The sequence below is a fragment of the Lactuca serriola genome, chromosome 7, assembly GCF_051521515.1.
Source record: "Lactuca serriola cultivar US96UC23 chromosome 7, Lser_US96UC23_V15, whole genome shotgun sequence".
Classification (NCBI taxonomy): domain Eukaryota; kingdom Viridiplantae; phylum Streptophyta; class Magnoliopsida; order Asterales; family Asteraceae; genus Lactuca; species Lactuca serriola.
In genome coordinates this window covers 44,682,236-44,703,070 of record NC_136414.1, presented here as the reverse complement: position 1 = coordinate 44,703,070, position 20,835 = coordinate 44,682,236, and the positions used below count along the sequence as shown (strand labels likewise).

General features: G+C 34.5%; 3 protein-coding genes across 3 annotated transcripts; 1 reads left to right on the top strand and 2 right to left on the bottom strand.

Annotated features, from left to right (window-relative positions):
* Positions 1–6,861: 6,861 nt before the first annotated feature.
* Positions 6,862–9,471, bottom strand: LOC145063424 (NAC domain-containing protein 78-like). Its single transcript, XM_079011033.1, has 4 exons — positions 9,407–9,471; positions 8,275–8,468; positions 7,702–7,976; positions 6,862–7,630 (listed from the first exon to the last, which is right to left on the bottom strand). Exons 2-4 carry the CDS (start codon positions 8,429–8,431, stop codon positions 7,058–7,060), a joined length of 1,005 nt encoding a protein of 334 aa, XP_078867159.1. The 5' UTR covers positions 8,432–8,468; positions 9,407–9,471; the 3' UTR covers positions 6,862–7,057.
* Positions 9,472–11,838: 2,367 nt separating this feature from the next.
* Positions 11,839–14,136, top strand: LOC145062736 (coatomer subunit zeta-1-like). The gene is made up of 7 exons (XM_079010328.1): positions 11,839–11,984; positions 12,512–12,671; positions 12,777–12,924; positions 12,994–13,071; positions 13,444–13,528; positions 13,755–13,810; positions 13,904–14,136. Exons 1-7 carry the CDS (start codon positions 11,982–11,984, stop codon positions 13,908–13,910), a joined length of 537 nt encoding a protein of 178 aa, XP_078866454.1. The 5' UTR covers positions 11,839–11,981; the 3' UTR covers positions 13,911–14,136.
* A 1,069-nt stretch (positions 14,137–15,205) lies between these two features.
* LOC145062735 (uncharacterized) lies at positions 15,206–20,403 on the bottom strand. Its single transcript, XM_079010327.1, has 10 exons — positions 20,019–20,403; positions 19,314–19,357; positions 19,099–19,216; positions 18,851–18,971; positions 17,701–18,242; positions 17,241–17,526; positions 16,779–17,043; positions 16,541–16,687; positions 15,987–16,466; positions 15,206–15,895 (listed from the first exon to the last, which is right to left on the bottom strand). Exons 1-10 carry the CDS (start codon positions 20,203–20,205, stop codon positions 15,578–15,580), a joined length of 2,508 nt encoding a protein of 835 aa, XP_078866453.1. The 5' UTR covers positions 20,206–20,403; the 3' UTR covers positions 15,206–15,577.
* Positions 20,404–20,835: the final 432 nt, after the last annotated feature.

Sequence of the window (20,835 nt, the reverse complement as noted above, 5' to 3'; positions counted from 1 at the left end):
ACCATTACAAAAGAAATAGATCAAAAGAACAACAATATCATCAAAAACATCAATCATTAGAAACAGTTTTTCTCTACAAACATTGTTTTAAGACCCTTGGTAATTTTAAAACAAATAGAACAACAATCAACCGGTTCCCTATTCTTTCCTACTTCTCAGTACACCAGTTTTTCTCTACAAACATTAAACCATTACAAAAGAATTAGATCAACAAAACAACAATATCATCAGAAACAGCCACAACCAGACTAGAAATTTTAAAGAAATAAAAAAAACTAACCTATAATGTAATTTATTGGTACCATTTAAAATCTGATAGAAATTTTAAAGAACTAAAATAACAATCAACCTGTAATGTAATTTGTTGGTGCCTTTTTAAAATCTGTATAAATAAGACGTGACAAAAAAAAAAAGTATTTCACTTTACTTTGAACAAGCATGTAAAAACTTAAGACACATCTGTGGTCAATATTTCAAAAAGGACCTAATGGTTAAGATACTTACATAAGCTAATCGTGTTTGCTCATTTGTCCATCCACAGTTCTCCTTAAAATGATTGTCATGCCAATTTTCTATTGCACCTTGGATTTGTTGTGTCTCGGGATTCATCTATCAGAAAACATTGTTTCAAAAATCCAAATGTAGAATACAGAGAGCTTACCGAAAGTGAAAGGGGCGCCGAAGGGGGGAAGACACCTCTCGAAGGTGAGCGGACGCCGGAAAAGGTGTCGCAGATGCACGTGAGGCACAAACAAAGGGTATAACGGTTTTTTTTAGAACAAAGGATGGAACTCGGACATCTGAGACTAAAGCCCAGCATATCTCATTTAGATCATTAAAAAAAATATAATATAAATTCTATATTTAGCGATGAAAATTTGTCTGTAAATAAAAAATATAATTTTGCTACAAATATATTAAAGTAGTTAAAATCGCGCCAAAATTTTAGCTGCAAGATGTCGTCTCAAAAAGTGTAAAAAAAACACGGTTACCTGAAAAAATTTCCCGCTTATCTTTTAGATGCAAATTGTCGTCGCAAAATACAGAAAAAAAAATGAAATTTTCAAAATTTTATTTGCGACAATATGTCCTCTCTAAAAGTGAGTTTTTAGAGACGACATGTGTGTCTCTAAAAAAGTCGTCGCTAAAAGGTTGTTATGTCGTCTCTAAAAAAGTCGTCGTTAAAAGGCTGTTTTCTTGTAGGGAGAGACGTTAAGTCCCTATAATGACTATTTGGGAACTTTTTAAAAAATTCACGTAGTGAAATTTTTAAATAAAATCTATTATATTCTGTATTAATTATGGTAAATCAAATAAAAAACCAAATAAACTAAAACATATAACATTTTCTATTAAGTGTGTAAGTGTTAAACAAATGAGGGATGGTTTGTTAATTTTAAAAAATAAGGATAAAATATGTTTTTAGGAATTTGTACGAGGGACAAATTCATGTAATTTACCATAAAGTAAATCATATCAAATGTAGTACTTATATAAATAAAAGACAAAATTGCAAAAATGGTCCCTGTGGTATGCAATTTTTTGGGGTTTTGGTCCAAACCACAAGTTTTTTGGTTTTGTGGTCCTTTTGGACTGGTTTGTTTGTGAGAATGGTCCCTATACTTAACACCCGTTAAAAAGAATCCGTTAACCCCCTCATGTGCCTTGAACGTGAGGGTATTTCTGTCTTTTTACTTACAGGGACCATTTTTGCATACGAATGTCAACGCTTCCTTCTACCTTTTGTCCCTCATTTACAATCCCAAACACCTGTCAACTCCCCACCTCCCTCCTTCTTCCTTCTGCTCCATTAAACCTGCAAAAAAACATCCTTCGTTATCTAAAGAACCTAATCGAAGCAAAAGGAGACAAGGTCATACGTTAAAGTCGAAATGGTGTACGTAATGTGGCAGACCAGACCAAAAAATGAAGTTGTCGACGTATCATCCTTATATGGTAAGTTGCTCTGTTTTCTTAAACATTCCTATTTTTCATTTTACCCTTGATTTATACTAAAATCCGCCAAATTTTGACTTTGTTATCATGTACAATTTTGACTTGTAGCGGGTGCACCCACATGGTTTAGTAGTAAGCTTCATCATAGTGGGAAGTTTACTAAGTTACCTAACATAAAGTATACTGGAGGTGAAGTGCGTTATGTTGATTATGTGGACATAGATGAGTTTTTTGTACATGAACTTGATGTCATAATGCTTGACCTAGGTTACCTAGACCCACGAATGATTGAATTGACTGATGAATCCCAGTGATATACTACCATTTCAGGATACCCAATGGTGACTTTCAATTTGGTCTTAGAGCTTTAGGTAATGATCAGGATGTTATCAATCTTTCTAAATTTATTCAAAATAACAAGTTGATTGAGGTGTACACAGAACATGGGAAGAGAAATCTACTCACATACTTCATGTCTCCAAATGCAAAGGGTAAAGTTGTCATTGAGGAATTACCAAAAAATGATGATCAAGGGGCTGAATATGAGGCTGAAGTTCATGTAGAATCTCCATTGAGAAATATGAATCGTGTCAATGATGAGCCAATTGGTGAGTACATGTCTTTGATTCTTTTTGGGAGTAAAAGTGATGCATTATATCCAGAGTATAGAAGAGGTAGAGTTGGGAATTCAAAAAGAAAGGAAGGTTCTTGTAGCAAGAGGCTTAATTTAGAGGATATTGATGATTTAAAAGAGAATGAAAACACTAATGAGGGTGTTAAGGAGGTTCATGAGGCTGCAACTGTTGTTGAAGGATGCTACAATCCATTTACTTCAAATATTGCTAATGTAGGGGATGAGATGTAACTGGGGACTACACAAAACAGTTTGAATTGTTGAGGGACTATGCTCTTGAACTTCAAGCTACAAACCCAGACACAACAGTCAAAATAGATGTGTGTCCTAATGGCAACCCTGCATCCCCAACAAGGCAGTTTAGAAGGATTTATGTATGCTTGGGTCCACTGAAAAAAGGTTTCAAAGCATGTCTTAGAGACTTGGTAGGTTTGGATGGTGCCTTCATGAAAGGCCCATTCCCTGGTTAGGTTCTTACAGCAGTTGGTCTAGATTCCAACAATGGAATTTATCCCTAGCCTATGCAATTCTAGAGTCTGAAAACACAGCTAGTTGGAAGTGGTATTTAGAAAACCTTGGGGATGACTTGGAGCTTGGGAGCAACTCAAACTATACTTTCATAAGTGATAGGAAAAAGGCAAATTACAGTTCATCAATTGATCATTTAGATTGTGTTTTTTTTTACCAAGAAATTAATTCTAATTATTGTCTGTTGAGTCATGTAGGGATTACAAATTGTAGTTGATCAATTGTTTCCCAATGCGAGCATAGGTATTGTATTAGACATATTCATGACAATATGAGAAAGAAGTGGGGGCAAATTGAGTACAGGGACCATTTATGGAGGTGTGCATCAGCAACCACCATTCCTGAGTTTGAACATTTGATGAAAGAGTTTAGTGAGTATGATAAGGAGGCATGTCAATGGTTGAAGTAGATTCCTCCTGTACATTGGGCAAGGAGTCATTTCTCAGGTAATTGTATATGTTTGCATATGGTAATGATTATGTGTTTCAGTTATTTATCAGCATTAATTGTATGTTATTGTAATGTGCAGGAAGAGTTGTTTCTGATGTGTTGATTTCAAACATGTGTGAAGTGTTTAATAGGAAGATAGAGAAAGGCAGGGACAAACCTGTAATTTCATGTTTAGAGTTCATTAGGGAGTATCTAATAAAGAGGATATGTAATGTTATGAAGGCAATGAAGAAGGCTAAAGGTCCACTAACACCTGCAGCAACAGACATCCTAGATGCAAGGAAAAAAGGTGCTTCACAATATATTGTTAGGTGGAATGGGGCAAACAAGTATCAAGTCACTGGAGCATTGCAAGATCAGCATGTGGTGGATGTTAGGAACCAAACCTGCACTTGCAGAAAGTGAGAATTAATGGGAATACCTTGCAGGCATGAAATTGCAACTCTGAATGAAATGAGCAAAGACCATGAGGCTGAGCTTGACATTTACAAGTGGGTACACAAGGTGTATTGGCTAGAGACATGGAAAAAAGCTTATTCATTTAAGGTGGAACCAATTAAAGGGAGACCCATGTGGCCTAAAAGTAATTGTCCAACAAAGCTAATCCCTCCTCCACATCGCACTCAAGTGGGAAGGCCTAAGAAAAAAAGAAGACAAAGTGAGGGTGAAAGGTTAAACAAAAGGCAGAAGGAAAGTCAAGGTGATGGAGTCAATGAGATGCAAGGAGAACATTCCTAAGGGCCAAAAAATGATGGAGTGCAGAAGCTATCAAGGAAACATATCAATGTTACTTGTAGCAAATGCAAGAATAAGGGACACAGCTCTAGGACCTGTAAAGGGCAAGGTGGGAATCAATCTAAGAAGTGGTTTTGGTTGTTTGTTGTGGTGCAATGACTATTTAGTTGCTTGTTGTTAAAAACTGTTTGTTTTTGAAAACTGTAGTTATGGTTTGATGATGTGGTTATGTATGGTGCACAGACACTTGTATGCTTAACTTGGTAATGGTTTTTGGTTCCACTCATGTGGTTAATGGAATGTGCATTTTGGTCAATTTATGACATGTATTTTGGTAATGTACTTTTGTTACATTTTGGTTCTATTTATGTGCTTATATTTGACAATTGATACACATTTTGAACACATTTTCACACTTGAATATCATTTATATCATTAACAACATTGGAATTCATTACAAACATGATGAAGTCAAATTACAACAAAATTATACCATTTTTACCCTGCATCACTTGATCAACAAAAATCCTCACATTTGTCTAACCCTATCCCTTACATAGACCAAATACTAAAGATAACAACCACAAACATAAACCAACTTGCACATAAATACATCTTCAGCTTGAAACCTTCATCCTTCAATGCATCACACCTTGCCTCCAACATGTTTTTCCTGCTCAAAAGTCCATTGCACTGTTCCTCTAACATGTTGATACTTCTTACCAGCCCATTACATCTTTCCTCCAACGTATTTATGTTTCTTAGAAGACCGGGTATGATGGTTTTACTCCTAGCACACATAGGCGGGTCAACCCACCCAATAAACCCACAAACAGAATCCTTAGTAGGGCAAGCATAAAACCTCCTTTCTGGATTCAGTGGTGTCCAAGACGTTTTCACCAAAGCAAGCTTTCCACAAAAGAAAACCACCATTGTTCGATTGCAACTCACGAAGGAGAAATGGAAGAAAATAGCCGTTGGGGAAGAACAGTTAAGAGCGTTGGGGAAGAAGATTTGTTGGGGAAGAAGTTGGGAAAAGAAAACGATATATAAAGGATGTTTTATTTTTCCATATGCAAAAATGGTCCCTATAAGTAAAAAGACATAAATACCCTCACGTGCAAGGCACATGAGGGGGTTAACAGATTCTTTTTAACGGATGTTAAGTACAGGGACCATTCTCACAAACAAACCAGTCCAAAAGGATCACAAAACCAAAAAAACTCGTGGTTTGGACCAAAACCCCAAAAAATTGCATACCACAGGGACCATTTTTGCAATTAAGTCTAAATAAAAAAGATAGAACTTAGTAATTTTAAATAGACAAAATTGCAAAAATGGTCCCTGTGATATGCATTTTTTGGGGTTTTAGTCCAAATCCCGACTTTTTTAGGTTGGTGGTCCTTTTGACCTACTTTGCTTGCAGTTTTGGTCCCTGTTCAAACTAAAAAGACTATTATACCCTTAATGAATTTATTTTTCATTTTTCTTTCACTTTTTAATATTATTATTATTATTAAATATAAAAGAGAGTGAGAGAGAGAGAGAGGGCCACTTTTACATTTAATAATAATAATATTAAAAAGTGAAAGAAAAATGAAAAATAAATTCATTAAGGGTATAATAGTCTTTTTAGTTTGGACAGGGACCAAAACTACAAGCAAAGTAGCTAGGGGTGCAAATGAGCCGAGCCGAGCCCGAGCCTGGTCAGGCTCGGCTCAGGCTCGTTTAAGTTATATGGGGCATGAGCTCGGGCTCGGCTCGATTCGAGCTTCTTGTACTGAGCTCGGCTCGAGCTCGTAAATAATTATACAAGCTCGACTTGGGTTCGGGCTCGACTCATTTTTTGTCTGACGTGCCTAAATAAGCTTAAGCTCGACTCAAACTCGTTAAGAAGCTCGTTTACTAATACCCTAAATCCCTAATTCCCAAATATGATTTTATTTTAATATATAAAAATAATAATAAATTATTTTATATAAAGGCTCGTTTAGGCTCGCGAGCCTAATCGAGCTTAGTGACATAGGCTCGAGCTCGAGCCCGTTTAATAAACAAGCTTAATATTAAGCTCGAGCTCGGCTCGGGCTCGTTTAAAATCGGTTTCGAGTCGAGCTTTTAACGATCCGATCCCGAGTAGCTCACGAGTAGCTTTGCTCGTTTGCATCCCTAAAAGTAGCTCAAAAGGACCACTAATCCAAAAAAGTCGGAATTTGGACTAAAACCCCAAAAAAATACATACCACAAAGACATTTTTGTAATTTTGTCTTCTAAATAAAGTGTGTACGTATTATTAGTATTACTAGGTGACATTGGACCGGAGTCATTGTACCCCAAAAATCCAGTTTTGAAAAGCCCACATGTGGCATGAAAAAGAAAACCAATTAAGTAAATGAGTATGGACAAAACAACAAGTGCACAAGTAAATATCAAAGATGTGTGGAATAAATTTATGGAAAATAAAATTTCCTTGTGCTTTATCATCCTATTTAATCCTCCTATATTCCTAATGCACCTCTCTTTTTTTTATTTCATCCTTTGATTTTGAGACAACATCGTAATTTACTATAGTATAACTAAATAACACACAAAAATAGTACAACATAAATGTGCCACTACCTGACTACCATATCCTAAAATCGTATTGTTTTATAAATATATATCTACTATAACACAAATGTGCCATATTCCTAAACATATAATCGTATAAATCTACGAGTAATACAAAACCGGATGTGGACATGTATCCACGTTGACTCAGTCGTTCCATGACTTCCAAAAATCATCACCCAAGAATGCATTCAGGCTATCATCATCAAATCCATCGACACTAAACATGTTAAACATATCTTGGCCCAAATCATGTGGGTTGCTCGCATCCAGAAACTCATTTAGCATATCAATACCATCATCAATCATCACTTTCTTCCCTTTGCAATCTTCTACCTCTTTTACCTCCTCCTGAGTGTTGTTATTTTGAAGGAGTGAAGCAAGGTCACCATGGGTAAGCATGACATCATCATTAACAGGAACATATGTCACTCTCTCATCTTCCCAAGATGTGATACCAGAGGGACCCAAACTGCTTGCATTATTCGGATCACACGTTTTTGTAGATGGACATGTTGATGTTAAACAACTTGTATTATTAGGATTCACCAACACACCAACCATCATTAAAGATGTTACAGTAGACTTATCATCATCATCATCATCATTACCATCAACATCATCATCCCAGTCTTTTTCCTCAAATGGTGCGCCATATTGTGCCCCGTTCTTCGGCCCAAGACCATTTTTCTCAAAAACTCTACAGATTACATATGCCTCCTGAAATACACATCATCCCAACCTTGTTACAAAGGTTAGAAAAGTAATTTAACAATTAGACCACAGAGTACCTGAGCAACCCCTTGGTTAGCTAAATCCTCATCTGTCATCCGGTACTCATGGATAACCCAATTTGTTATTGTCCGCTTTTCTCGATGACCCACATAGAAAATCAGTGTTTTTCTCATTGCCACAGTTCTTCCTTTGTATTTGACTTCTTTATCTTTCCCAGTGCCTTTCCAAAATCCAGTTTTAGTTACACAATTCATTCTGGGCCCACTTAAATATTTTTTAGAATTTGAAGAGAAGAAGTACCACTCTAGATCGCCACTCAAGATGGATTTGGCTGATAAGATTAAGATATCATAAATGTTTCCAATGTTAGATGCAACAAATAGCAATGTACTTTCATTGATTGGCTTATTATAGCATGTTACTTTCATTTCTTCCTCCACCGACCTAATCTAGGGAAATGACATAAAAGCCCCTAGATGCTTATTTATTACAAAGCATTAAGACAATAACAAGTCAACTCATTAAACCCTTCTAGTCAACTCTCTCTTTTAACATAGGTGAAGTATAACAAATACTTGGAAACTCTAATCAATTATAACAATGACATATGTTCATGAATATATTAATACCTGGAAGATCCCATGGGCTGAAATCGTTTATATTAATCTCTGCAATAAATTCTGGATCAAGCTTTTTCCCTAATAACTTGTTCTTGAGGTAATACATCACCAGATGAACATCAGTAGGTTTAAAACTGAATCCTGGATACTTCAATGATTTTCCCATGAAGACGAAAAATCTAGTGTCCACCAAATGTAAATTTCTAAGAAATAAAACAATATCTCATGTGAAAACTAATAGAAACTCCAAACGCTTCCAAGACTGTTTTTGGTTCTGAAGAGTTTCAGATTCAATCAATTAAGCAAGAAAATACGGAATCATGAACGAATTATAGATGAAAAGACTCAACACAGAGATGGATTGAAATTATATTTACATTAACAAAGATCAAGATTGTTTAGTTCTGTATATAAAGGAAATATTAAATCAAATGCATTACAAAACGTAAAACAGAACAAGTTTACAAAACATGGAAAATATTCTAAGTGTTGATCTATCAACAGCGTGGACCAGTGCCACTGGTGGTTGCCTGGGACATAACAGAATCCATATTCCATGCCTTAGAATACTATGCAGACTTTTCAGCAAACTTGCAAAATCACTTTTCGAACATCTAACAGATTCAGGAACCAGTGTTTAACCTATTGCGTCTCAAACTGATATTAGTTTCAAATTCTAAAAGTACTAGGCTTAATATTGATATACAGACAAAAACCGATGAGGAATATTCAATTACGAGATTGTTTAATGGAGTTATTAAGTTATGATTGCTTACTTGATCTACGAAATTAAATGCATTTAAATTTAAAGTCAGAATTACATTCTAAAATTAGAGCTTCTAATTTAGTAAATAGTTACATTATTTATGACATTTACGTTCACATACGATCCCTGTATTGGGTGTTCGAGATTAGTAAACGGAAATCAAAGCGATTCCAAGATTATCAAGATAAACCCTAGCTAAATCACTGTATCAGGTGTTCCAAATTAGGCGATTAATAAAACCTAAAATGAAGTATAAAAACAGCAAAAACGAAACCAACACTACGTAGAAACACTATCGATCGAACCGCGTTAGATTGAATAAAAAACAATAAAACAAGATTAGAACAATAAAAGAAACAAAATTCGATCGTTTACCGGTAGAAATGAGAGACTGTCGATGGTGGCGGGAACCGGTAACCGGAGAATGCGGTGGTCCGATTATGGAGTGTAACTAGCTAGAAACGGAGTGGTACGATGTAAGAATTTATATCATGAAAAGAAATTTACAAATGTCGCCCCTCAATATTATAATAACTAACACTTTTAGTCCTTGTTAAAAACGAAAGTATTTGAAAATGGAGGTTTAAAGTAGTTGAAGGATGAAAGTGGAAAGTTGAAACTCAGTTATAAGCCGTTGACACTGTCATACGAGCCTACGAGGTATGATTCTCAGACGATGGGATGTCGGCAGTCTTTTTCTATTTCATATCCAGTTATATATATTTGTTTTCCTCAAATCCACCAATATTTATGGATCATTATTTTGATTTATTAATGAAAATTTCAATTTTTATTATTTGAATAGAAAAATAAAGATTATTTATGGTGCCTTTTGCTATAGAATTTTTTTAGTTTTTTATAAAAGAAAATTTTAAATGAAAATAAAAATTTTGAAAATGTATTTTATTGATTAAGTTTTCAAAAAAATTTCAAGAATAAAAATGTTTCTATTTTTCAAATTGTATGTAATTAGAAAAGTGATTTTTATAGTTTTTAAAATTTCTATAATGGAAAAGGAAAATTTCATCGGTTACAAATAAACGTGTCTTCTAAACTTTCATTGAAAACTAAAAATGAAAACTCTACTTTCTAAAAACGTTTTTTAGAAAAATGAAAATAATTTTTTATAATCAAACGCAACCTTAATATTTTGTTCAAATTAACGAAAAAGTCTTTATGTTTTTCTTTGATAGAAAATGACAGGTTATACAGTAAACCCCGATAATCGACACTTGACAAAATAATGTTTTGAGGCTCTAATCACCAACTAGTCTTTGATAGATAATAACTTGTTTGATTAATTAAATATGAATTACATATGAATGTAAAGAAATACCCAAACCCTAAGGGTCTTAGGCCTAAACTCTAACCTATACACTAACATCCCCTACAGTTTGATTGCGAAGAGACGATTTAACTGGAAAAACATAAAACATAATATATATATATATATATATATATATATATATATATATATATATATATATATATATAGAACTTTGGCGAAATCGGCACCGAAGACGGTGGGGTTCTGCTAATATTAACTATATTGAATCTTATGGGCAGAAGAAGGAGACCGACAGAGATCAAGAACCGGACGTATCAACGTTAGCGATGACGAAGGTCGCATCTACAGGCGACGGCTAGAACTTGAGGCAATGTCGATGGCTATAGCTTTATCAGTTAATACTAGATGCATCGATTGTAGGAAAGGATTGATGGTCCGAAAAAGTCGACACTGAAAGACATCAGAGAATGCAATATAGGTTACAACAACTATTTATATGAAAGATATTTTCTTTATGAGAAAGAGGTGAGAAAATTTAAGAAGGGGAGAATAATTGAACAAGAAAGACGCCTCTGGCGACTACTAGATAAGGTTGTTGGAGGTGGAGGTCAACAATCAAGGGTTATAGTCAGTTGCAGAATGTTTAACCTAAAACTTTGATATCATGATAGATAATAACTTATTTGATTACTTACATGACAATTATATAGAAATGTCTAAAACCTAAGTTCCTTGGGTCTTAGGCCTAAATCCTACCCTAACCTTACACACTAATTGTTTTGTCAAACAACTTAAAATCAAAACCAAACCATTTGTGACATTAAAAAGCCACTCTTCTACCATAAAAAGTGTAAAATTAAGGGTAGCGGGATTGTTGTCTTGTTCTGCTTGAATGATATGGTTTGAAATTTGTTTTATTACTAAAATGTAACAAAATGTTAAATAAACATAATAAATAGGAAATATGTGCAATGATATGGATTAAAACCAAACATTTGATTAAAAATAGTAATATTAAACACTCCGAATAACAGTTCGGAATGAAACATTTAAATGAAAATTGTCATTTTTCAAAACACTAAAAAAAATTTAGAAAAAAAAAACTTATTTATAATAGTCTATTTATTAATTTCCTTATAATTAATCATACATGAATACTAGCTTACCCTTTGAACAACCTTTCCACTCGGTCATCAATAAGGTCAAATCTCATTTCTTTGCTTTTTCTTCATTCATAAAGCAACCTCGTTCTTTTTTTTTATGGTTTATTCGTCGATATACAAAACTAATGTGTGAAGGAAAAGCCTACTGGCTAAAGCTAAAGAATAAAACAGAAATGAGTGAATCCTAAAATTAATGCTCACGATATCAAATTTGTTTAAATAATTTTAATCATGGATCACCCTCATAAACACCCGTCAAACCGAATCAAATGTGCAAAACCTCGATGGTGCTTTAAAATTGGAGAAATGCAAAGAAAAATAACTAGAAGGGGTGAATATGTAAAATACATAAAATAAGGTGGTCATTTTGAGATGTCCACTCAACTTTCTCCCCTACAAATACTCTTCGCTTTCTTCATCCGTCGCCTTTGTAGTCTGTCCATCTGAATCTGCCACGAGAACTAAAGCCGATAAATCTTGACGCGAGAATCTCTCTCCAATGGTAAGTGAATGATCAGATCTGATTACTATATTACACATTGTTGCCATTATATTGGTCGATTCATTTTACCTTTTTTTCGTTTCTCTTCGATCATAACTGCATTTGCCATTTTCAATTATCCTCAATATAAATCTGTGAATTAGAAAGATGGATTTATCCAAATTTAGCGATCAACTAGCTATTTTGTTAGTTGAAGGTCCGAATTTGTTCTAAGATCTGTTATCGGGTTTTGCTGTTTCACATCTGTGATTGATTGGTTGTTGAGTTCTAGGAATTCTAAGATTTGTGGGGCTCAGATCTGCACTAATGCAATCTTTCTTTTCAAAATAAGAGTTCTAATTACTTCAATTCTAACGATGGCATTGTCAATAAATTTTAGATCCACTCCTATTAAGGGAAAGTCTTAATCTGTTTACAGATTTCGTTGTTGCAAAATGTATAACTTTTACATGATGTATATATGCTGCATTGCTACGAATTATTGATGGGGCTTCAGATATCTTTATGTTTGATGCGTCTTGTTGTAGGAGTCTTGCCCTTCTGTGAAGAACATTTTACTTTTGGATTCAGAAGGATTGCGTGTAGCTGTGAAGTATTATACAGATGACTGGCCAACTAATAGTTCTAAGGAAGCATTTGAAAAGTCTGTGTTTACCAAGACTCAGAAGACAAATGCACGAACAGAATGTATGTATTAAAGTGTCTGTTGCTGTATGTACTTACAGTTTATATTCTACATATATATAAAGTCAAATGGAAAAAATGAAAGATTTATCTTGGATTTAAATGCAGCGGAAATAACAATGTTTGAGAACAACATTATCATCTACAAATTTGCTCAAGACCTTCACTTTTTTGTTACTGGAGGTGATGAGGAAAATGAGCTCATTATATCCACAGTTCTTCAAGGTTTCTTTGATGCAGTTGGTCTTTTACTTAGGTATTTTTGAAATCAACTTTTTTGATAAAAAAAAATTATTAGTAAAGTTAATAAAATTTTATTTTACAGGGGGAATGTGGATAAAAAGGAGGCTCTTGAAAATCTAGATCTCATTTTATTGTGCCTTGATGAAATTGTTGATGGCGGGTGAGCGATTAAAGATCTTAAATTTAATCGAAAGATATGATTACAAATTGTGGAAAATAGCAATGTACTTTACTATTTTTTACCTATAATAGCAACATTTAACCTGAAACATGTAAACTGCTTACATTTGTTAGAATTACATATTGCTATTATTGGTAAAGAAATTTAAGTATGTTGCTGTAATTGGTAAAGAAATGTAAGAATGTTGCTATAATTGGTAAAGAAAGTTTGATACTATTATGGGTAAGAAGTGAAGTACACTTTATAATTTTTCATGTCACATATTGCTATTATTGGTAAAGAAATGTAAGTATGTTGCTATTGCCTATTATGAGTACAAACATGTAAGTATCTTGCTACTATGCTTTGTAGAATCATCCTGGAAACAGATGCAAGTGTTATTGCTGGAAAGGTTGCAAGCCACAGTGTAGATTCTGGAGCTCCTCTATCTGAACAGGTACATTTTTTTGTGTTTTCTTTATTAAGTCTTGTTTGGATAAATGATGTTCAAAAAATATATGAGAAAATTATGGGATATTGAAGGAAAAATAAATAAGGACAAATATGTAAAAAGTTAGGATGTAATGGGAGAGCCTTAATTCCATGTCTTTCTCTATTAAGACGCTCTTTCTGTATTAAGTGAAATAGCTTAACTGATTATATTACTATTTTTATTTTTGCAGACAATAAGTCAAGCATTGGCAACTGCACGGGAACATCTTACAAGATCTCTTCTTAAGTAATAAGATCTTGAACTTAATGGGAATATATACTGTAACTTTTTTAATTATTACTGAAAGATTCTGACTTTAAATGAATTACTTAATTTCAGTGTATGAAGATGATGATGATGATGATGATAGAGTTTGGGAAGAATATGGAAATCAAATGCAGTGGTTTGTTGAGAGTTAGACATGCATGTTAATCGTTATTCTTCTTGTTGTGTTTCTTATAGGGTATAAAATTGGTTTTTGTATTGAGTACACCATTTTGCTGAATTTGAATATTATTCTATGAATGTTGTTTATTGTTTATAGTGAGAAAAGATGAACATGTTTTTTCTTATTTTTTTCCATGTAAGCTCTTTGAGTGACTCTGGTTTAAATAGTCATAACGACACAATTGATTGAATAAATGAGGCAATAGATTAATAAGATAAGCACAGCTTTTGGGGACAACATTGGATATTAAATGATCAAGGTTACTTATTTGGTTTTTATAAGTAGTTGGGATTTCATTGAAATGGACTAAACTCACTAAAACTATATTAAGCGGTCTATACATTGTTCAAAGTCATTAGCTTCTTCCTATATTAATCATATTCTCATTAAGTCAAAAAGAAACATAAACATCACATGATCACTTAAGGTGGACAGTAGAAAGATAGGGGAGATACCACCATGGAGATGTAGGTACCTCCTATAAATGTGTTTCGAGTTAATATTTTATGAATTAGTTTTGTATGATTTTAATTAGTTTGTGTTTATTTTAAAATAAAAAATTGAATAGGTCACGAGGAATGAGAAATATGAGTTCCAATATGTTGTGAGATGGAATGAGTAAAATGAGATAAGAAAAGAAAAAGCTAATATAGCATTGATACGACAAGTGGTAGAAAGAAGTGGGAAATATGATGGAAACCCTGCATCCTTTAGAGTTAAGAGATTGTTTGGTAGAAACTAAATGATTCATTACTAAACCATTAAAAGAGCTGATTCAATGCTATTTATTAAGGTTACAAGATAGGTTTAGAAAATTTATTATTTTAACCTTTAATCTACAAATCTCTTACTCCAATAACAGTTAACTATTAAAAAAACTAAATCCCAGTAGCACATTTCCATAAATACTCCAATTACTAGTTTCAAACTCACTTTTAGCTGAATGGTTCAGATTCAGAGATTCAAACGAGACAGAATAATTCAAAGACCGTCTTTTATCTTAACTATTAAGAAACTATCCAACAGACACTTGGCCTAGCCTATTAAATCACATCCCATTAAGTCATTAACACCTTTAAACTCTTAACAGGTTCTAGCCAGCCTTTATAGACGCACACAACAATCAACACAAATAAGGTAAAGACTACATTTTCTTATATTTAAAAAAAAACCAGCACGATATTAAAACCATATTTAAGACAGCTAAATCACCATCAAATACTATAAATCACTTGACGATGAACGAGGAATTAAAAACCCACAAAACAAACATTTAAAAAAAAAAACAACAATAAAACAAAAAAAAGCAAAAAAACAAAAAGTCAAAACTAACGAGAATTAGCACGCACGTCCCTACATCAAACTAACCGAATAGAATACAACCTCTCTCAAGGCAACAAGGCACAGGGCAGCAGCAGCTAAAACCAAGTGTGTAGTAATACACTCTCTTACTTCATTCAATTATTTCATACTTGAAGAATTAACCCCACTTTCAAACTCATTACAAGACCCTGAAAAACCCTTTGAGTCAGGTATTCTCATTCATTCATTCATCCATCCATCCATTAGTAGCTGTTTTGCCATAGTTGCTGCTGTGACTGCTGCTGTGGTTTTGCTTGTCCCTGGGACCCACCCACGCCCACAAGAGAACCATCACGCGGGTTTTGCTGGAGTTGGTGCTCCGGCGAGATCCCCGCCTGGGAGTGGTAGTAGTTTGGGTAGTTTAAGGCGGCACCACCGTATGTCTGGGATGGCTGCTGCTGAGCTTGCCGGAATCCCGTTGGCTGCTGGTTTTGACCCTGGAAACTGTAGTATGTGCTGGCGGGGACGGCTGACATGGTCCGGGACCCGGCCCCATGCACCCACATTCCCGAGTTGTCGTTCTGAAAAAATACATGTACATAAATTGTAAGGGCGTTTACATCTTTTTAAACAGAAACAGGGTAAGCAAAACTGCAAAAGAGAAATAAATACCTGTTGAAGAGAAAGCAACTGACTGTTCTCTTTATAATGAGCATTCAACACATCATCATAACTTAAAGTGGATCCAGCGGGACCCGCAGCCTGATTAACTTGATAATTCCCAGGAATTGCAGTTGAGTTTCCAAACGAACCATAACCAGAAGGAACAGCTGCAGACTGTGGCAAACTGCTGACTGAAACACTGTTTTTATATTGAGGAAGAACAGCTGCCAGCTGTTGATGATATGTGCTATTTCCAGCAAAAGCTTGCTGAAAACCAGATGGCATGTAGGTGTAGCTTTGAGGAAGAAAAGGGTAGCCAATCATGTTTGCAAAAGGTCCTAATGGAAGAGTAGGTTGAGAGTAGGGGTGCACTGTAAGGTGTTGTTGCGGGAGAGCGGGGCCCGTTGGGATAGTGTTTCCAGGTGGCGTTTGTTGTTGTTGTTGTTGTTGTGTTGGTTGAGATGATGAGAAAACACCCGTTTTCAAAGCCTGGACAAAATCATAAATTTGTAATTTTATGTATGATAAATGATAAATGATAATTGAGTAAAATAGTAAAATACCTCTGCCATTGAAATAGTTGAGCTACCATATTTAGTAGGCATCTGTTGACTAATAGGAAATGGTGAGTATGAAAGATCAGATTCTCCAACAGGATGACCATTTGCTGCTAACAATGTGCTTGGTAATGAGTTTGTATATGCAGCTTGCTGGATCAGAAATATATACAAAAGGTGTAAAAATAGTAAAAGTAGATAAAAAAAAATTCATCTATATTATTAGTTTATTATTATTTATTACCATGACATTAGAGAAAGGAGTTGGAGTTTGCATCTGTGTAAGTGTCTGAGATTGAGGGAAAGAAGGGTTCAATAGCTGGGTGGTATCAAAGGTATAACCCTGTCCAGGTGTCGATGAAGGGAAACTATATTGATTGCCATGTGTCACTTCAGGATTTTCTTGCTTTAACACCTCTGTTTGTGAAGCAGAAGGTAAATCATAATTTGATCGGACTTGATTGCTTTCCGATGTCATTATAGACTCATCATTGTAGTACTCAGGATTTCTGTAGATGGAAATCAAAGGGCATTTACGTCTTTTGCACACAGTAAAAATCTAAAGCAAGTACTTATCCCACTAACTTTAGAAGTTGGACAAAAAAACAAAATTTTTGTCACATTAGTCGCAATCCACTCATGTTGAACAACCCTGATGAGGACGAGAAGGGCGTTTTTGTCTTTTGCAGTATATTTTTATATTTACCTGGTTTCAGAAGGTCCAACAGATTGAGTATCTGGTTCGACAGGTGTCTCTTCTATTTTGCTTCTCATCTGTCTGGATGTGAAAGATCCTGGGAATCCAGTGTTCATTGTGGCACCAAAGCTTCCAAAACTTAAGTGTGAGCAATCAGCAGTTTGGACTTGAAGGTGATTTGGGATTACTACAGAAGGAATATCCTCTTCTTGTTCCTCCACATGGCTCTCTTCTTGTATGTTAAGTTGTTGCATGTTTGCACTCACTGAAGCTGCTGACACATCACCTTCTTCAACTGAATAAGTCAAAGATGATTTTTGTTAAAAAAAAAAGACAAAAAACATGTATTCCACCAATAAAAACAACTCAAGATTAGTTTGTAGGAAAGTAGTTGAAAGGGTAATAATGTCTGTTTGGAGAAAGTGTTGTATTCATATAGTATGTTTCTTTTCAAGAATGTAAAACATACCTTCATTGTGCTCGAAAGAATTATCCTCATGATGAAAAGAATCATGAGGATAATTCTCATAAACAGGCACATTCCCAGATGTATCCTCAACATGATTTGTAGTATGATCTTCAAAACCACCTTCATCTTCACCCTGAACCTCATCCGTATGATCATTTCTCTCATATTGCAAATCCAAATGTCCCACATTTTCAGGCTCTACATGAGGCTCCACTGTTTGTATCCCAACTGTTTGTGGTTGCTCAATTGAGGGCCAATCATCAACAGGAGAAACAGAAACATGTTCTTGATGGATTTCAGGAGCTTTAGAACCATAATCTTCAAACTCATAATGTGTTGATGGAGGCTGTGTAACAGAGGTGTTAGTGTTATATGTCTTGTTTTGTGGTCTACCCATTTTCACAATGTCAGCCATTGACTTTTGACCAGGGACACCACCCATCCATGCAGATTGATATCCAGTGGAAGGTTGTTGTGAAACGGTTGTGGGACCCTCGGGTGCACTGAAAGTTGATGCTTTATTTTCATAGCCAATAGAACCACTACATTAGCAAAGCCAAAAACATTAGGGTGTGCAAAAAGAAAATGAAGTGGTTTATAAGAAACAGGTTTGGTTTTTGGGAAAAAAACATTGAGATTCAGATTGAGTTTGGTTTTGTATTATATGAAAAGCAACCCAATAGAAAATAGACAAAGGATGTTTGCTTTATGTATAAGTTTTAACTGATTAAGTACATTAAAGATTAAAAAAGGTAAAACACATTTACTGTTTCATTGAAAAATAGAGAATAGTGAAGATGTGTTTAAGTTGTCTTCTATTATAATTTAGTAAATTAGTTTTGTTGTTCAATTTTATCAACGTGGTTGATTAAGAAACACAAAATAAAAACCGAAGAAAACGGTTTTTGAAACTCAAAATATAACTTTTTGGTTTGATTCGGTTTAGAAAAAGTAAAATCTTCATGGCATCACATGATCTATATATGAGTGTTTCTTTTTAACTAAATACAAAAAGAACGACTGAATAGAGAAAGTAATGGAAAAAGAAGCTTTCCCCATAAAGTCCAACCTTTTTACAATTTGTCATCAATCATAGTGTTGCTTTTATCAAATAATATTTAAACATCATTCATATCTATAACATTGTTACCTGAAAGTTGGTGGATTCCGATTTGTGTTAGTTGCAGAAACCCCATAATTTGGAGCAGATGAGCTTGTATAAGAACTTGTCCCATTTTCTCTCCTAGGTTTCCCATGTAAACCACCAGATTCTACGAAAGAACACATTAAATAAGAATTAATGCAGAATTATATATATTCAAGTTTACATGAAACCATACAAATATATATATATATATATATATATATATATATATATATATATATCAACTTTTATACCAGAAGAGCTAAATTGTGTTGAACCACCACGTGCAGAATAACGATCTGCACCACTTCTGCCACCACGGCTTGAAGTGCTACCACCACCACGAGGCCTGGATTCTGTGGTATCCTTAAACTAAACAAAAACAAAAGTGATAATTAAATAATTAAATGAGAAATTGAATAACATATAATGGAGTTAATGGGATAGGACTTGATGCAACTCCACACACCTCCTTTTTCTTTTCTCGCTTGCTCTTCACCTCATGAAAAGGATCTAAAATATGAAAATAGAAATTTCATGTTAGGAGTGATGTTTTAAACTTAATATGCATATACAATATGGACTTTGCATATGGTACTACTTATTGTTTTCCACTAATTTGAAAAGAAAACATAAACACACTCTGGAAATTGCCACTAAAATCCAGAGCCATATGTTGGTTTTAAAACTTTCATTACCATGATACATTAAGAAAAACCTCCAAATTAAAAGTCTTGCTACTGAATTTCTAGGAAAAAAAAGTAAAGGAAAAGAGCTATAATAATTAATAAATCAATCTAGTTTTTTTCAAAGTTGGAAACAGCAAAACAAAACCCACTTAAAAGACATACAATGCTCTAAATCTCCATGATCAACTCATGAAAAGGAAATTTTAAAGAATATATGTAGTTGAATATTTCTACACATAGAGAGTTCCAGTTTCTTTGAGTACCCTCTAAATTTTATTTTTTTGTAGTGATAGACACCCTAAATCCCACAAAAGCAATAATCTTTTGCTTGTATGACAAGGGAAACTGCTTCAAACTTTGTAGTGCGAGAACGCCACAAATAAAAAAAAATAGACAACTATTGTGAAATCTCTAGAGATTATCATCGTAACAAATAAAACAAGATATGAGAAATTCAAAAGCACGAAAAGCAATTTCTTTTTCACCTTGAGAGAGGAGCCGATTAACGGCTTCGTTAGGGTCCATATTACAATCTTTAAGCGCAGAGTAGATCTCAGCTTCCGAGACTCCGTTTACAATCTCCTTGAGACTCTGTACCATCTTCCTAGACGCCGCCGGTATTCCTTGTACTCCTCCGCCATTATTACCTCCGCCGCCGCCTCTGCTACCCATAGTTCTTATCAGATCTAAACTCGACGCTGCCGCCGCCGCACCACCAGCGATTCCACTCCCAACAAAGCAAGAATCTGTGAATCCGTTCGTGTTTAACACAGTTACACACAGTTCGAAGGAGAGTGATGAGTACTAGTGGCGATGGAATCCGCCGCGACCAGAAGAAGAGATATAAGAAGCTTTCGAAAACCCTCCGCTCGCCCACTCCTCCCCTCTATTTATTTTAATTTTTAATTTTTTTTTCTTATTTTTAGTAAGGTCTGTTTTGGGGAATTGATTTAGATAAATATTATCGGTAAAAAACAGCAAAATTTATTTTAGGGAAAATAAGGGTAATGATGTTTTATCCGTGTTCACATTATACCATTCATGTTTTTTTTTAACAAAAAATACCATTAAAATGTGTTTCATGTACATATTTAACCATTGGTAACCGGATACAATAGGTATCCCGGTTTTTTCTTTATTTTAAAAAAAAAAATTATGTGGAAAATACGTGGCTCACCCCTGTCTCCATTAAACACCCTCACCTTCAATTAAACACTCTCAAAGCACGATTTCTTCTTCACTCTTGAAGATTGTAACAACTTTCTCAAATCCATGGCTTCCTCCTCTACGTACAACTCCAGC

Coding starts and splice junctions, on each gene's coding strand:
- LOC145063424 (XM_079011033.1), bottom strand. CDS start 8,431: ATGGGAAAATCATTGAAGTATCCAGGATTCAGTTTTAAACCTACTGAT. Junction 7,977..8,274: donor CAGCCCATGGGATCTTCCAG/GTATTAATATAT, acceptor TAATCTTATCAG/CCAAATCCATCTTGAGTGGC. Junction 7,631..7,701: donor CTAACCAAGGGGTTGCTCAG/GTACTCTGTGGT, acceptor TGTGTATTTCAG/GAGGCATATGTAATCTGTAG.
- LOC145062736 (XM_079010328.1), top strand. Junction 12,672..12,776: donor GACAAATGCACGAACAGAAT/GTATGTATTAAA, acceptor ATTTAAATGCAG/CGGAAATAACAATGTTTGAG. Junction 12,925..12,993: donor GCAGTTGGTCTTTTACTTAG/GTATTTTTGAAA, acceptor TTTATTTTACAG/GGGGAATGTGGATAAAAAGG.
- LOC145062735 (XM_079010327.1), bottom strand. CDS start 20,205: ATGGGTAGCAGAGGCGGCGGCGGAGGTAATAATGGCGGAGGAGTACAA. Junction 16,467..16,540: donor CAACTATTTCAATGGCAGAG/GTATTTTACTAT, acceptor GATTTTGTCCAG/GCTTTGAAAACGGGTGTTTT. Junction 15,896..15,986: donor AGTTGCTTTCTCTTCAACAG/GTATTTATTTCT, acceptor GTATTTTTTCAG/AACGACAACTCGGGAATGTG.